The 18,049-nt window shown below is 34.8% G+C and overlaps 1 protein-coding gene across 2 annotated transcripts in view; it reads right to left on the bottom strand.

The window, feature by feature from the left end:
• The window catches only part of ST8SIA4 (ST8 alpha-N-acetyl-neuraminide alpha-2,8-sialyltransferase 4), an 87,775-nt gene that overhangs the window by 57,749 nt on the left and 11,977 nt on the right, over nt 1-18,049 (bottom strand). For both annotated transcript variants that reach the window (XM_064482768.1, XM_010996731.3), the window contains exon 3: nt 14,402-14,659. In XM_064482768.1, coding sequence (XP_064338838.1) covers nt 14,402-14,659 — 258 coding nt within the window. The remainder of the gene's footprint in view (nt 1-14,401; nt 14,660-18,049) is intronic.

Consider the following 18,049-nt stretch of genomic DNA (forward strand, 5'->3'; position numbering starts at 1 on the left):
TCATCTTATTAATATGAATATTTGATCATGTTACTAACCTAAACAAACATCCTCAGTGACATCAGTCTAGGGCTTTTATAACTTGTCCCTCCCTACCCTTACTTTCCAGAAGTTTCTCTCTACGTATTTGCCTGTCTTAGACCCCAATGGCGTCACACTACTCCATGTACTTTTCTATCTCTCTCCCTTTACTTATGATGATGTCTCTGCCTGAAAAGCCCTCCCTCTCCAAGACACTCTAGCCTCCAACCTAAAAAAAGGCATCTTTTTTCCCCTTAAAACTCAAAGGTTAATATCCATTGCAATGCTTTACATGATTTCTTTGGCAGAATTAATTGCTTCTACTACACTGTTCTAAAATATTTACTTATATCTTTACTCTACCTTGTATGGAACTCGATTATATTCAGTTGCTTGTACAGGGTTGATATCTTTAATGCAATTAGTCAAGCTAACCATAAAAATGATGACTGGTACTCTGTGTGAATTGAGAACCTGTTTACAATGATATTTAATATCTCAGTCTTCCACGACTGCTACGGAGGCTCTAAATCAACTTCTGAAAACACAAAGGCCCTTGGGCTGGAGGTTAGCATAACTCTGAAAAATGTGTAATTTTGCTTGGATATTTCTCCACTTAAAGGGGACAGGCTCTCCTGGGCTTGTGATGATAAATGCTAAAGGAAACAAATCTACCACCTGGATTGCGCTGCCTGACTGACAATCTGTGAGTTCTGCACTAAATCTTCTGATTCCCTGTACAATCACTTCAATTTTTATTTTTAACGTGTTTGTTCTGTTAAACATGTTAAAGATGTTTCATTTGAAAGCTGATACAATGTGTTTTGGGAGGTGAGTTAAGGAAAACAAAAGATACTAGGATGTGTTAATCTGAAAACTGCACTTCAACTGTAGCTGTTAAAATGTTTACCTCTCAGAAGGTGTGCTAACTAAAATACATCTAAATTGAAAAAAATCATCCTTTTAAGTTGGAATTACTTAAATTAAAACAAGAAACACAATCTGTTTGACTGATGTGGGCATTTCAGGGGAGTAATGTTTTCTGAGAGTAGAAATGTCATCATTCAAAACAAGTTAAGAAAGACTAGAAAGGCTGATAATTGTTTTCATCCTGATTTTTAAAAACACCCATAAGTAAAAACTTACCCATAAAAGAGTTGGTACATAGGGATGATAAGTGGAAAAAAGAAACTACATTGTTTAGCACTCTTCCAATCGGTAGGCTTCCTCCCCCCCTTTAATTTATAACAGTTTTAGTTTGTGGTTTTATATAAATAAAACTCCCAGTTCTCCCTTAACCAAGACACTGTTCTGTTTTTTTGTCAAACATCACATAAAATATTGAGATATGCTTAAAAATCTACTATACATTAAAATTATCCAAGACTTAGAAATCTTCTCACTAAATAAAGAAGAGATCAGAAATATCTTTGTGTTGAAGGAACCAAATTAAGCATTCCAAGTATTAATAGTGTTCTTAAGTTACATACGGGAGATCATGCCTAGGAAATTTGAAAAAAAGTGAAGGGCAAGGCGTGTGTATGTACACGTTTGAAAGGTAAGCAGGATTATTAGTAACGATCTCAGCCATTGAGGCTAAAAAGCATGAAAAGCACATCCACACAATTGACTGCCAAGAATAAGGGCAAGAATTTCCATAAAAATACAACATTCCGGGAAAGGGAATTATTTTCTTGTCCCAAACAGAGCTGCCTTAAAACTTAGTTTCATTCATTTTTATAATTCCTTCCTTCTGCTTCCCTGGCAGCAGTGCTTTGCTCTTAGCCCTACCATTACTGTTACCGTATGGCTTTGTGACCCCTGTCTCCACATCTGTCTCTTCCATCAGACTGCAGACTCCAAACAGGATAGCCCAAGTGATCTCTCCTTATATCCCTAACACCTACTGAAGTCCCTCAGAACTTGGCATCTAGCGGCCACTTGATTATTGCTGCTGAATGAAGAAATACTTGTTGCATTAATGTGACAACAAATTAATGGAACAACTGCTTCCATTTCTAAACTTCACATAAATGTATTTTTTTATTTTTAAAATAATCATACTGAGGAGTCCTACATTTTTGCCAAAGGTGATACCAATGCTTAAAAAATAATTACAGGACCCTAATTTTGAACTTTTTTCCTTAATAAGTTTTAATCACAAAAGAAAAATACCTCTTACTTCTTTACAGGACCACCACGTTTTTGGCTCAAGATCATGTTGTTTAGTCTGATCATTTACATAATTCACTAAAGATAACAAGAGCTATCAGCTACTCCCTGATGTCAGATACTAGACATATCCAAGTTATTCAAATTTTAAAGAACATCCAAATAAGTAAGTATAAGTAATTATATTTTATAAGTGAGGAAAAAAGTTTCAGTTTACAAATCTTCAGAGCAGGAATTTAAATCCAACTTTGAATCTAAAACACTATGGATCCAAAACTTACTGCACAATACTGCAGGTTGAAATGCTTTTGATTATCCAAAGTACATATTAATTCCTTCTTTCTCTCCTTCTCCCTCCCTCCCTCTCCCTCTCTCTCTCACACACACAAAACACATACTACACTTGACACTAATGGCAGAATACTGAAAACTACAGACTACAAAACTCTGTAGGTTGAATTTTTATGTGTTTGTTAAAAAAAAAAAAATTCATGCTTAATGTCACTCAGGCAGGGCTGGAGCTGGAACATAAACCCAAATCTCCTAATGCCCAGTATATTACTCCTCCCATTTACACTCCAGATTTTAAAGATAATCTTCAAAACTAAGACTGTTTTCACTTTCAAAACAGCATTTGTGTTCACTGCATGGGGAAATACGCACACACACACTGATACTAACAAAAACATAAATGAAGCTACTTTTCCAACGAAACACACTGCTATGTCCCCCTCTAAAAGACAATCACTATTAACACTTGGTACCATATTGACTTCTAATATATATTTTTTTGAGTTTCCAGTAATGGCATAAATCAAATTGTGGTTCCAAGAATTTCGGTGGATTGCCAGTGAAGAAGATATGGGAAGGAGGTCTTATCTCCTAGAAAGATGTTAGGGTCCTTTCCCCAAAATTATACTATACAACGCTGATGTAAAACAACTTCTCTCCCTTCTGACAATAACTATTCAATGGTTCTTCCTTACAAATTTTATACACAACATGATGTCTCAAGCCTGACCTCATCACACTTACAATAATCCGTATTAATCATTAAAACGTAGTTTGGGGTTTTCTTGGCTAAGAAATGATACCTTTTCTATGATTCTAAGACCTAACACTGGCCTGCATACATCAGGAGGAAAGGCAATACTCCTGAACCAAAGGAAACTAAAAGCCAGATTGAAGGACATTATATTAAGAGGAAAATGTTATTTCCACAAGTTGACTGATGAGAAGGAAATTTATTCATCAAACATGGCAACCAGAAGGAAAAAAAAAATTCAGACAACAATGCAGGTTGACAGGATCTATTCCAAATTTGTCTACTGAATCATAAGAAAATAGAGTCATAGACTTTCAGAGCCAGAAAGGAATTTATGGGTCCATTTAGTTCAACAGCCGCACCTGGCATATCAGGAAACTAAAACCCAAAATGGTGACATTACTTGTTCAAAGTCACACAGCTATATTTAGTGGCAATGCTGGCAAGAAGATCCAAGTTTCTAAACTGCCTGCTGAGTTTTATTTCAATTACACTTCATGGGAGAGTACGTACTACCCAGCAACAATGGCCATTAAACTGCAAATATTTACATCTTCTGTGTACCTGGGTCACAGACAGAATTTTCACACCGTGAATCGACAAATACGTTAGTCCTAAATCATCAAAAGGAAGACAGATTTACATTTACTGCATACATAACTGATTTGTACTTAGATTTATTCCAGAAAATTTCACACATACTATTTTATTTCTATAATCACAAAAAAGGGAAGACAGAAATTATTTTCCTCATATTACATGTAAAAAAAATGGGGCTTAGAAAAATAAATAAATCATTTAAGAATGAACATGTATTAGATGGAAAAGATGGAACCTGAATCCAGATTTACCTGATTTAAAGTTTTATCTCATTTGTAAGATGTTAGCTTCCATAAGAGAACAGGTCAGGAGTATCCTGCTCATTTACCTGTCTTTAGAAAATTTTGACATATTTTTGGCACTCAATAAGTGCTTAATAAAAGAAAGGAATTCTCACAAAATGGTCAGTTGATCACAACTGGGGAAAATGCTGAACATTATAAAGTCAACTTGGTGTTTTTATTATGTACATATTGTGAAATGACTGACACAACCTAATTACCATTCACATAGTTACCATTTTGTGTCTTTGTGTGTATGTGATTTTATTTGTTGTTCAACTTGTTTTGTTAGCCTAGACTCTGAAAAATGGCTGGTACCTTGTGGAAATGTCAGGCATTAAAAGGCATTCACTCTTCTGTCTTTCATGCTAAGTCATCAAAATTTGAAATGTACCCTAATTAAAACCATTTCTCACTGGTCTTCACATTGCAGAGTAAACATATAATCAGATTACTTTACAATCTAGTGCAGCACTGTTACTTCTAACTGAAAAAGATAAGTGTTTCCAATCTTCATTTGAAAATAAGGTATTGTACTTTGAGTATCTCAGAAAAAAGCTCTGTTGGTGCTTCCTTCCCCAACTTACTATGCGCGCTCAGGAAAGCCACTCAAACTCTGTTCTATGGAAAAATGTAGTTGGTTAACCTAAGCCTAACTTCCTCAGTGGAACCAAAGGGAACCAATTTGTATTATTCAAGATTCATTTTCCGTCATCCAAAAAATGTTACACTTTAAAACGTGGCACATTCACATTCACTATCATTTGCCCTTTCCATGTATTATATAATTCATATATTCCTTGATTTTCTTAAATTGCCTTCCACCATCTCTCCCCACTGTCACTATCTTACTTTGCCCTCATTATCTCCATCTTTAGACTGTTTTCAGTATTACCATCTTTGTCCCCCTGTAATTTAGCACCTAGAAATTTTCCTGAAATTTAAATGTGATCATGACATCCCTCTGCTAAGTGGCTCCACAGACTGCCTTCTAAATGAAGTCCAACCTCCTTAGCAAGATACAATGGACCCTGCACAACCTGTCTGTCAGCCTCCCTCTCCAGCCTCAGCTGCTTCCACTGACACACACACAAACTTCTATTCCAGTGAACTGAAACTACTCAGAGGCCCAGAAAAGCCACTGGTTCCTATGCCCAAGTTCACTGGCACATCCTCGATCCAGTTTGAACCAGGTCTCACTCTTTCTCTCCTTTCTGATCGCCTCAGTTTTCATCATAAACGAACTTCTCTCAGGAAATCATCCTTTACCACCCAACTTATGTCTCCTCTCCGCCTTATTATCAATGTCTTTTTCTGTGAGTGCCTCTAATAAAGCAATTTGTACATTATTAGTTCATTACTTTATTTCCTTTACTAGACTGTAATCATCTCAAAAGTAAAGGCTTGCTCTTCATTTCTGTATCTTCCTGATAAGTAGCTGAATAAAAGAGTGAAGAAATTAATGAATAAATTATAAGACAGATCAAAGCTCTGTTATGTATCACTTGAAAACAAACAGTACTGAAAAGTTCCTTTGTGTTTGGCCTTGGAATACATATTTGGGCCAAAGTCCACTTACAGTTGAGTTTAACAGAAAAATAACAAATGCTTAACATCCCAAACTGAGGCCATATTTTGAAAATCTACGGAATGACCAGCTGCCCATTTGCTAATGCTCATTGGATGTCACAGAAGAATGATCTCTACAGTATTTTACATTTATAAGACTTCCCATCAGAGCTTGCCTTGTCATCTTACTCTGTCCTATGACTTGGGTTTCATCACATCTGCCTCCTCTAGTACCTTGCTTATTGAGCACTCTTTCTATTTCTTACCTTCGCTTTATTTATTATCATGGCCCTTCCATCAGCAAATATGCTCGTTCTTCTATACCTCTACATTCTTCTCCTGCTTATAATAGCAGAAACAACAACCAAACCCTACTAAGAATGAACAGATGAACCAACAAACCAACAAACTGTGAGGACCCCTCTTGGACTACAGGATACCATGTAAATCCTACACACGGTGAAAGAATCCTTCATTATTTAAGGCCAACATACCTTGTCATTTCCCCTCCCACATTGTTCCTCATTACGAACCTAACAGTAGAGTAGTCCCAAACTCTGTCTTATCTCAAGACCATGGAGAGCATTTGCCTTTGTGCTTACTGTTCCCTTTTCCTGAGATTCCTCTTCCACATGTTACATGACTAATCATCCAGATGTACAATTATTTACTAATCCTTTCTTGCTGTGTGTTACAAAATACCTTTATCTTAAACCATTGTTCACATTTGGGTAAATTCCTAGAACTGGAAATGGCGAATAAAGGAGTCCACTTGTTTTAAGGCTTGGTGGACTTTTTTGACCTAACTTTTGGAAAAGATGTGTCAATTTACATTTTTAAAAGCATTTCACAAGAGTGCCAATATCAATGTAACTTTTCACTGAGTATTAAGAATTTTAAATATCCTTGTTTGATTGATAGATGAGAAACTGTATTTACTTACAACACTGCATTTTTAGAAAATAAGATCAGCATTCAAAAATAATCTTAAAAGTGTCTCTTGTAGATAAAATCTTTTTATCCAAGGAGTGACATGATTGGAGGAAAAAAAGTTAGAGCCCTACCTCACATCACAGTCTATAAAAAGTTCCACATTTGGTTTTAAGTAAAATTTTAAAAATCATAAATACCCAGAATAAAATAGAAACTCTGATTTCTACACAGAACATGAATTTTATGGTTACAATCAATAGAAATCACAAAGATAATTAGTTTTCTAAAAACTACAAAATTTCATAGATTAAAAATATGAATGAAACATTAGGTAAAAATAAGGTAGAAAACAGATGCAGCAAATATAACGTAAGTGATACTGTTATTTCTAAAATATAAAGTGGTTATTTTAATCAATAAAAATTTTTAAAAAAATTTTTTAATGCCCTGCACCAGGCTCCCTACCAGGAACTTAGGTGTTTGCAGTTAAAACATTTGAGTTTAGAACAAACATTCCCAGTGAGAGTGCAGGGCAGTAAAATAACGCCATTTGTTCTGTGTGAACACATAGAAAAGTAGGCGTATTTTTTCTCTCCCAGAAGAGTCTATTTTGCTATAAAAGAGTTAGCATTCATGGAAGGGCAAAGTGGATGATTTAAGGTTTGCTATAAATTACCCACCAGTGGAGAATCAAACATTGATTGAGCTGTAAAAATGCATTGTATCGGTCAAGGTGAGTCAATTCTTCCATCTTTTTCTTTTGTGAAACATCTCTTCCCTTCTCTTAGGAAGCTAGATCATCATAAAATAAAACATTTTTATCTCAATACTTTAGTTTCCTGAAGAAATGTATCTCTTCACTACAATTATTTCTAATTTTATACACTCAGATTTCATAGACACTTCTGTCTATTTGAGTAGTGTCCCTGAGTCTTCACATTTTATATTCTCTAGTATGTCATTCAGTGTCAACTATACACAAGTTTGATAAATTTCATAAATTTGGGGAAGGGCTGTACTCTTGTTTATAGAAGACAATGAGAATTGGCCTTTCTAGTCAGTTAGCATGGCTATTAGAAAATGTAACACTTAGCTTTCAACTGCAATATTTAACTCAAGCAAGATGTGCTTTAGTATCAATCGTCATTAGTTTGGATTTACAGTTCATGCATTTCTTTACTGTATTTCCTGATACTTAGAAAATTACTTTGAAATGATAGGCTTATTATGATGATAGGCTTAGAAAATTACTTTGAAATGATAGGCTTATTAATATCACTGGATGGTGAAAATAATGATGTTCAGAAAATAAGATATTTGTCCAATATTACATTTTCTGGCTTTAATTTTTATTTTATTTTTATTGAATTATGGTTGATGTACATTATATTACTTTCAGGTGTACAACACAGTGCTTCTAGTAACTGTCAGGAACTCAGCTGTTCTGATTCATGGTATCTCAGACATTTCACTATACTACTCATCGTATTTCTGTACTTCTGTATTTTCTTTTTAATTGTTAGGGTTTAAATGACCATAAATGTTTCCTTTCACCTATAGTAGTATATAAGTGATACATACTGTCTTCTAAACTCTAAATTCTTCAAATTTTATAGCGTACCTTTAGGTAAGTAATTATACCTGGGGTAAATGTAGGGCTGAGATTTAATAGAGGCAATGCTTTCACTCTGTGGGTTCTCTGAGTAGGTAAACTTGTAACATTCTAGGAAGAGAGAAACAGAAGTAGCATAGAAAGGCACATAACTTCATCCAGTGTCACCTGCAAAGAACTCTGCCTGGACTCTTGGACTCTATTATCAAGTGGTGGTTTTCTTGTACAGCACTGATGCCTTCTCTCTCTCCTTCCAATATTTAGCGTAAGTTAGGACACCCAAATATAAAATACACAAATTAACATCAATAGTACAATGTCTCTAATGCTTACCAATTTTATTAACTTAATGATGATGCTCCTAGTGTTATCATTATTCATCTTCAGGTGACATTAAAGAGTCACTGAAGTTAAATTTGGCTCAGATACGGTACTATTCAGACCATCCCATAAACTGCACGTAAAGTCTAAATGTAGTTTCAACTATCTTACAATATAGCTATAGTAAGGCTCACCATACTCTTTAGATGGTGTTAATTACTGCTCCACACCATGTAAAGGTGACTGAGTATCAGCGATTTAGCCCATTCATTCTGTAAGGTGTGTAGTTGTTCGGTGTGCTCTGGTCAGTGTATGACAGGCTGTCAGACAGTTCGTGGTACTAATACCTCGTCAGGTTCTGTAACATCTTCTTAAAATGTATTGTGTGTGATACTTAACATACTTTACATCCTGGAATATTTCAAAGACTTCAGGTAAAATTCTGAGTTTGAACAGTGTCATTCAGTACTAGAAGCAAACCCTTTATTCTTAAAAGTTTTGTAAATTATTCTGCATAATTGGAAATAGATCTGGCCAAAGACAAATATTTTAAATTTACCATTTGTCTTCAGAGATACCTTGTTTCAGTGATCATTCCGGACCCCACAAAGCCCCAGGCCTCCTTTAGGAGGAATACTGGGACACTCCTGTCTCTAACTGTGCTCCACTCATGACTGGCCCATGGCTGGCACTCATAAAGGCTTCTCCTATGAACAAACTGATACAGTAAGTTAGTACCTTTGAGAAAATAATCTGATGTTTACCTTTTAACATGTTATTTTCATTTAAAATGACTGTAAGAATAATACCACACAAATGTGTTTCAAGATTAGAATTGTAGATAATGTGGTGCCTGAATGTGAGAAGGGTTTTAGGGAATTATTTGCAGAGGCCTCTAAACTGACTAGTCTAAAAGTACTGGTACAGGGAGTGTTTCACAATTTTAAAATCATATATATATATATATATATCTGCTTTTTTGTGTCTAACATGATTATAATTGATGTTAAAACTGTAACATTAGTCAATTAAATATTTGGAATGTCTTTTTATTAATTAATGCAATAAAGCTCTCATCAGACCTAAAACCACACTTACTTAAAAACAGCACAGATGCAGATGTTGTCTGAAGAAAAGAAGAGTTTATCCCAGAGAGGAAAAAGAGGATAGTATTGGAGATAAAGTAAACGTCAAGCAGAACATTCTTTTTTATAGATACTGGTCTGTGCCTACTCTCTGGATGCAGGAGCACATAAAGGGAAGCCACTGTTTCCTCCAGTTTCAAAATAGCACATCCAGAGAATTCAAAACACCTACCAATATCTGAAGAAGTAGGTATAATAAATAATCTTACAATAATATTTCCTCTCCTGCCATTTGTATCAACATGGATGGACCTTGAAGCCTTATGCTAAGAGAAAAAAGTCAGACAGAGAAAGATAAATGTGATACAATAACATTTATTTGTGGAATCTAAAGTAGCCAAATATATAGAAACAGAGAGGAGAATGGTGATTACCAGGGTTGGGGGCGGTGGGGGAAATGGAGAGATTCTGGTCAAAGGGTACAAACTTTCAGTTAGAAGATGAGTAAGTTCTGGGGATCTGATGTACAGCACGGTGATTATAATTAACAATGCTGTATAAAATACCTGAAGGTTGCTGAGAGAGTAGATCTGAAATGTTCTCATCACAAAAAAGAAATGATGACTATGTGACATGATGGATGTGTTAGCTAACACTATGGAGGTGATCATACTGCATATATATGTGTATCAAATCAACACATTGTACACCTGAAACGTATACAATGTTCTATGTCCATTATATCTCAGTAAAGGCAGGAAAATAAAAAATTTCCTTTTAGGCCCCCATTTTCTTTTCTTCTCAAGAAGATGAGAGAAGGTTTATAACTGACACATCAATGCTAGGCTAAATTAAATTTTTGCATATCTGGAGCCATATGACACGATCTTTAATACAAGATAAAGAACTCACAAGAACTTTATCATCCTGTATGAACTTTCCCTTTCAGAGAGAATTGTAGGTCTAGAGAAGATCTTTTCAATCTCGGTGAGTGACCGACTGCCCGTGTTTCTCTACCTTGGCCTCCTTCCTTGCAACGTGGCGCTCCCTAATTGAGGAACTACAGATTGGGTGTCTTGAGGGTTGCACATAGAAAAAATACTGATCAAATGTATATAACATTATTATTTGAGTTGGGATTTTTAGGCATTTTTAAGAAATAAAATTATTTCCCTTTGTTCATTTTCTGTTATTTACATACATATGAGACCTATATTTTACAAATTAATTCAGTATTTAGTCAGTAATTACAGAATCAAAGTTAAGCTTTACTTGATTTTCTTACCCTCATTTTTTGTCCTTTAAGCATCATGTAATGATATTGATCAGGGCTCCTATTTTGTGTAAGAGCCCACGGAACCCAGCATTTAGTTGATTACTTTATGACATAAACAGCCACTGAGGGAGTATCTCTTCTAGGAGAGGTAACACGTGACAATGTGTGTGTGTGTGTGCCTGTATTTGTGTATAGCTACCATTACATGTGCAACATAAAACATGGGTGCTTTTCACAGGCTTATTTAAAAATATTGTGGGATATTAAAAATAACATTCTCCAAAACTACATTTCACGGGATAATAATGCCATGAATCTGTGGGTTGCCCTGCTCCTCAACAGGACAACTGTTTGGAGGAAGAGATTCCTGTTTGCATGTAATAATGCATTTTGTATGTCATTAAACCAAGAAGACAGCATTTTATTTCTTTAAAGCACTTTCAGAAAAAATTATGGTGAAATTTAAACTCTAACTAGTGCTAAATGAAGCTTGTATCTAAAAATAATGCTTTGCTTTATAAAGTTAGAGGCCAACCAAACACAATACCTGGGTGAATCTGATCCTTGGGAGGTCACTAAACTAACAGCGCCCTCTGCAAGCAGATCAGGCACAGATCCTCTCACAACAAACTTACTAATCTAACAGGAAAACGGGAAAACAGGCAAACAAACCGGGAACAACAGGCTACACATGCAAATGCAAACGACCAACTCAAACGAGCTGTTGCTATACACATACACACAACAGAGCTCTGCAAAGGAGAGAAGTATGAAAGACTTTAAAGATCGTTACTAAAATTTATAACAATTTTAACCAGTTTGATACGGAAGGGAAGCTTTGAAGGAGCGGGGCTTTGAGTTCTAGAGTAGAAGAGACACACGTCCAACAAAAGGCCACATATACTTGGGGAAGGAAAAGATACTTGGTGCACACATGATGAGCCAGATGCCATGAGAAAGATGAGTTGCAGAAAGGATGGAGTTCTGGTATAATATGTCACTGAAGTTCCTTGCATCCATAAGACTCAAAGGAATGAGTGCCCCAACTAGATATTATTACAAAACAAATAAACAAAAAACAAAGAAAGAGAGAAAGAAAGAGAGAAAGGGAGAAAGGGAGAAAGAGAGAGAGAGAGAGAGAGAGAGAGAGAAAGAAAGAAAGAAAGAAAGAAAGAAAGAAAGAAAGAAAGAAAGAAAGAAAGAAGAAAAGAGAAGAGAAGAGAAAGGAAAGGAAAGGAAAGGAAAGGAAAGGAAAGGAAAGGAAAGGAAAGGAAAGGAAAGGAAAGGAAAGGAAAGGAAAGGAAAGGAAAGAAAAGAAAAGAAAGAAAAAATGATTTTCTGCAGGGAGTATTAGCTTCTAATAATAGGTGGATCCTTGCCCAAATTTTTCTTGGAAAATCAGAAACCCAACTTGGGCTATACTTCCCTATTACATACTTTAATCCAGAACATTCCAACTTCTATTTTTGGAAACCAGTAAAACTAGGCAGAAAACAAAAATAATTATGACGATGATTTTCATGTCTTCATAAGATGCTTATCCTAATTTTTCTATACCTCTTGATAAGACCATAAAACAACTACAGATTCACAGGATTGATCACTATTGTGTTCTTGTTAAATATGTTGTAAAAATAACCATAGCTTAGAAAAATATAAATAACTCTTGAAGTTCTATTCCTAAAAACACTCGACTTACAAATGATCACCAGTGAGTGACTTGCAATAAGTAGATAAATAAGTTCTGGAGTGCTAATGCACAGCACAGTGATTACAGTCATCCTGTATTATCAACCTCAAACTTGCTAAAATACTAGATCTTAATTGCTGTCACCACAGAAAAAGAAGAGATAATTATGTGACCTGACTGAGGTGTGAGCTAACATTACAATCTTCATTTCAGAGTTAGAGGTGGGTCTGGATCTGATGGGTTACGTAGATCCCCAAAGCTTAGAAGGATGTAGGAACAAGGAGTCAGTCAGATTTGGATCCCAGATTCCTCCAGGATCAATTAACTTTAAAAATTCTCTTCTTTACATTATAACAATTTCTACTATGCTCTAAGATATTTTCTGCTTTATCTTACTTGCCCTCTGATTTTAGTCTCTTCAGAAATTCTAGAAGCCTCACTTTTTCCTCACAACCACACTTCACACAGACTTCAATGTTTGAAGCTCATTATTTTCACTTCCACTGTCATTCCCTCATCAAATGTTTTTGCCTCCTCTTTGGACGTAATTTTCTTTGTATATCTACATGTTGACAGGGTCTTTCTCTCAGTTCAATCGATTTAAAAGTTTACATTTTTGAAGACTCAGCTGATGTCAAATCAGTCTCTAACCCTGCCTCCAATGGAAAAAACTTACACTAGTTAGGTAAAATGTTCATGAATTATACTCATTGTTATAAATCATAGTCCCTGAGGGTGTTCTCTATTATGATTTTGCACGGCTATTATCAATTTATAAAAGATTGTTGACTATGATTAATACTTACGTAATTATACTTATTTTAAGGCTATGTTTCAAAAAGATTTTTCAAGGTCTGTATAGGCTGGATTCCAGCATAGCTTCAAGGCTTCACGTTATTTGTCAACATGGCAAATCAGCATACTTTCCTACCTATCTTTATATTGCAGTATTTCATATTTCATCATACATGTTTCATTTATTCAGCAAATTTTTCTAAAGAACTAAAACAAGCCAAAAATTCTATTCAGGTATATGAATTGAGAATTAAAAAGTGCTAAGTAATATCTTGTGTTGTCATCACAATCCTATGTCTACTGTTGTGTTTCAATTAATCAAAAGTGAATCAAACACATGGCTCACCAAATACATGCTGACCATCAATGAAAAACAAACAGAATTATCTAATTATGTGAGAAAACTCAAAAACTAAAATATACTAACATACACAAATACCATGTATGAAGACTAATGAAGACAATTTGGCCCAAGATATCAAATATAAACTTAAATTACTTTCTTAGGATCTGCTAAGTAATTGTCATTAAAAAAAAGTAAAATTAATTCGTATCTGTTACATCACTGCATAGTAATGTTCATAATTTTATGAATAAATTAATATAATCTACGAATATAAAGAAGATTATGAACATAATTAAGTGAATTAATTCATTCACTAATAGAAATAATTAATTGTTGTTGTTAGTGAATGAAATAGCTTTTCTGTGTGAGTATTAAATTTAATAAAACTGTCAAGTGGCCAAAAAAGAAAAAAAAACCTGGTATGAATCTTATTGCTATAAGATCAACTTTTCCTTCAATGATACAATAATTTTAATTTTACATCCCAGGGTAAATGTAAATTTGGATACTTTACAGATTAAGATATTATAGATAAGTATTTGTCTGAGCTTTCATTAACTGATTACTCATATTAGATTTAAACATTTCTGCCAGTTTTCTACTCCTAAAACATCTCTGAAGAAATTCCAATCTTTAGGAACAGAAGAAAGCTCACCTTATTATAAAATTGTGACTGTCGATCTCTTTTCCACATTCACTATCTAGCAGAATGCCAGAATTTCCAACAACTGCACAGGTCTTAAATCTGCGATTTTTCATTGGTGAAACTTCGGGTAGGAGGCTATGCAGATCCCGAGAAATATTCAGTGTCCGGCGCCTGTCCAGCACATAGTGTATGACATCGCCAGGCTTAAAACTGCTCTTGACCACTGAGACATCTCGTTCTGCATCTAGGAAACGAAGAATGTTCTTCCTATATTTGAAATACAGGCAAAGTTTTTCGTTAATGACAACATATCCAAGGACTGGTATTACCATTTACAAAGTAACCTAGGATAAAATGTAAATTGGTAAATCACTGCTCTTTAATTTTCAGGTGGTAATTAAACCAACCAATTAAGTAGATTCTGTAAGAAGTAAAATATTTTAAAAAATCATTTGTACATAGTTTTTCAATGATTTTGTAAACAGATACGTAGTATACACATCTATTTGTGGAGTGAAAAAATCCCCCTCATTTATCAAAATATAAGGAAAAATTAGTTTATTAGGTAAAATACAAGTGCCATGACTTGACTTTGCTTAACTAGATAGTATTCTGCTAGTGTTAATTCATTATCTATAGTTATCTATTTTTGTTTCATGTTGTCCAATTAAGTTGAATACAAAAAACTCAAAACTGTTTGGAATTATACCTTAGTTAACTCTATTAAAAGAATTGACTTTCCCAACAAGCTTACTAACATTTATCCAAATCATGGGTATATTACAATTATTTGAAGAAAAGTTAAAAGTATATCACTGTATGTATATGAAAGTTTTTCTTCCAAGCTCAAGAATCCAGAAAGTAAGATGGTATATTAGAGGAAAAGACAGACAGATAGAACACTGGACCATGTCTGGCAGAGATAGCTGATGGTTCTTTCTTCCCTTTTCTTTCCATATTTGAATCCTCTCTGTTTTATCTGGGCACAGAGATGCTCAGCTAGAACATTTCCAAGTTTCCAAATCCAGGTGCAGCTGCGTTTGTTTACGTGAGTTAGTTTTCTTAAACAGGATATGAGTGGGTCACGTGCATCCCTATATGAGAAAGAAAGAAACTTTCAGCCTGTCTGACCCACTGTATTTCAAAGTCTCCTTTTTTATGGAAGTCTAGCTCATCTCATAACTAATAAGGAAACTAACAATAGATGTGAGAGGCTACATAAACATATATGCACATGCTAAGTTAGATGAAAAATGATAAAATAGAGCTGGCTGGAAAGCTGGTGATCCCTAGCATGATATTGGATAGCACCTGATATAAACGTTGTCCACAGTAATTTGGGAGTCATGTCCTGTATCTAATAAGCCTGCTGCTCTTGGAGAATTGGCTAAAAGGAGCTTGAGTGTTGTTTTATGTTGGTTGCCCCTTTTGGCAAGGCACTAAAAGAGGCGAAGCCAGGCATGAAATAGCTGAGTCGGAAGCTCAGAAGAAGGAGACTGTCTGCAACAGTCAATAATCTAAACTGTGCGAGAATCCAGTAACTGGGACCTCCTAAATGTTTCCAATAACCCAATTAGCAAGAGATAGACTACAAATCAGAGCCATCCCAGCAGCAAGAGGGATACTGCCTTCTCCCCTGAGTCTACAGATTTAAATGACTTAAAAGTCGCTGCCAGTACACTGAGGAAAAGGAGGGAGAGGACTGAATAATTAGAGGAGAGTCAGAAGGCTAAAGAACTGTGTTCAGAAGGAATCTTTGGAGTTACTTATACCAGGAACTAATGACATGGAAATAGCCCAGGAGTCTAGAAAAGTTTTGAGGGAATTTTGGGAATTCTATTGACAAAGAAAACTGTGACCCTGGTCTGCAAAAGTCTGGGATTGCTTGATCCTCAAGCTACCAAACATACACCAGCTAGAAGCAGTCTGAGAAAGCACTCTCTGGGTTGGAAATTGGTTATTATTTACTGAAGTGCTCTTATTGCAAGCTTGTATTTTCAGAGTGCTAAAAACAATGTCATTACTATAACATTCAACATGACAGACATATTTTTCCTCTAATGCTATTATTGTTTAAGTTTCATCACTTTTGTAAACTTTGTTACTGAGCAGAAAATATGATCTCTTCCTATTACTCCATCAAAAGGGCAATTCCCCAAATCATACTTATAAGCCAGGATGACTAGCAAGAAGCGATGTAAAATCACTAACTCGTATCTTTCCTTTTGTTTTCTTTATTTTGGTTTGCTTTAAATAGGTCCCAGTTTAACTTGCGGTCTAATTAGAAAACCGGGTGATTAAAAACATTATTTGGCCGGATATTATATATAAGAAATATGTCCATCAGCTCACTGAAAAGGAGAGTATTTTTTGAGAAGATTTTCTCAAATATTTGGAATATGAGGTTCACAAGGAGTGGAATTTGTATGGGAAAATCTATATACATGCCCTACAAATAAAGTCTTAAAATTAATAGAAATTGTCAGACACTGTAACAGTCATCTTAACGAAGTGCAGATTATGTAAGAAGAGAATTGCTGGTGAAATCAGCAACCAAAGAACACACGAGTTGCAGAAAATTAAGAGGTCTTTTATTATGTTAAGCACATATGATTCTTCATAAAAGTTAACAACCAGCATCAAGAGCAGCAATCAACTTTTGTACGTATTTATTAAGTGCTACTTATTTGGTGAAAAAACTTAGTAATGACTGACACTGTATTTCAACATTTTTTTTTCATTTCCTGTGAAAATGACAAGCCTGAATCTAAAATAAAGACTGCACGGATGTGGTCAAATTACCAAGCTAGATGGTGTTATTTTCCTTCAAACATAATTTAAAGGGTTGCTGTGCAGGCATCTGAAGATGTAACTCACAAGTAGTGGCATGTTTGCAAGCGTGAAGAGAAGAGAGGTCCAGATTTGTAAGAAGACTCTTTAGCTTAGAAATCCAAAAGGGAAAATCCAGTTACTCATTAAAAAAAAAAAAAAAAAAGGTAACACTTAAAAGCTTGTCAACTGAGAGCAAGAGGGACTTTCCAATAATAGCACCTTTGCTGTATTATAGAAAGCTAGTAGCAAAAATATTTTCAAACGTTAAGTCCTCTAAATCCCTGACTATAATAGAACACCTTTAATTTATTCATTCTCAGGGAAAATTGATATAAAAAGTGAGCTCACGAAGAAAATAATGTTCAATCAGATAAATAAGTATCAAGTACAGATATTATTGTATGTATTATTCCAATGCTGTCCTACAGGCTCAACAGTAGTTTATTTTTTAAATGGAAGCAGTAAAAATAGTATAAATACTTTCTGAGAATACAAAACACTAATTCATATAGACTAATCAAAATATAAGAAGGTAAAACTCAGAAAAATTGTTAGTGTAGAATTTGCTTTTTTTTTTAACTGAAAGAAAGAGGGGAAAGGAAACCTTGAATGTCTCTAGTTGACTCTCTTTCTTACACTGAACCAAACTTTTAGTTTCTATTTTAGGGCTTCAATCGATGCATGGAAAATTATCTGAGCTAAGATTCCTAGTGTAAGAAGCAAAAAAGACTGAAAATAATTATTTTGAATGAATAATATTGTGACTTCAATGTTTAATATTTTTTTTGGAAACAGTAAAGTTATGTTTTTCTCTCCCTTGCAGGC

This window comes from Camelus dromedarius, chromosome 3 (assembly GCF_036321535.1).
Source record: "Camelus dromedarius isolate mCamDro1 chromosome 3, mCamDro1.pat, whole genome shotgun sequence".
Lineage (NCBI taxonomy): Eukaryota > Metazoa > Chordata > Mammalia > Artiodactyla > Camelidae > Camelus > Camelus dromedarius.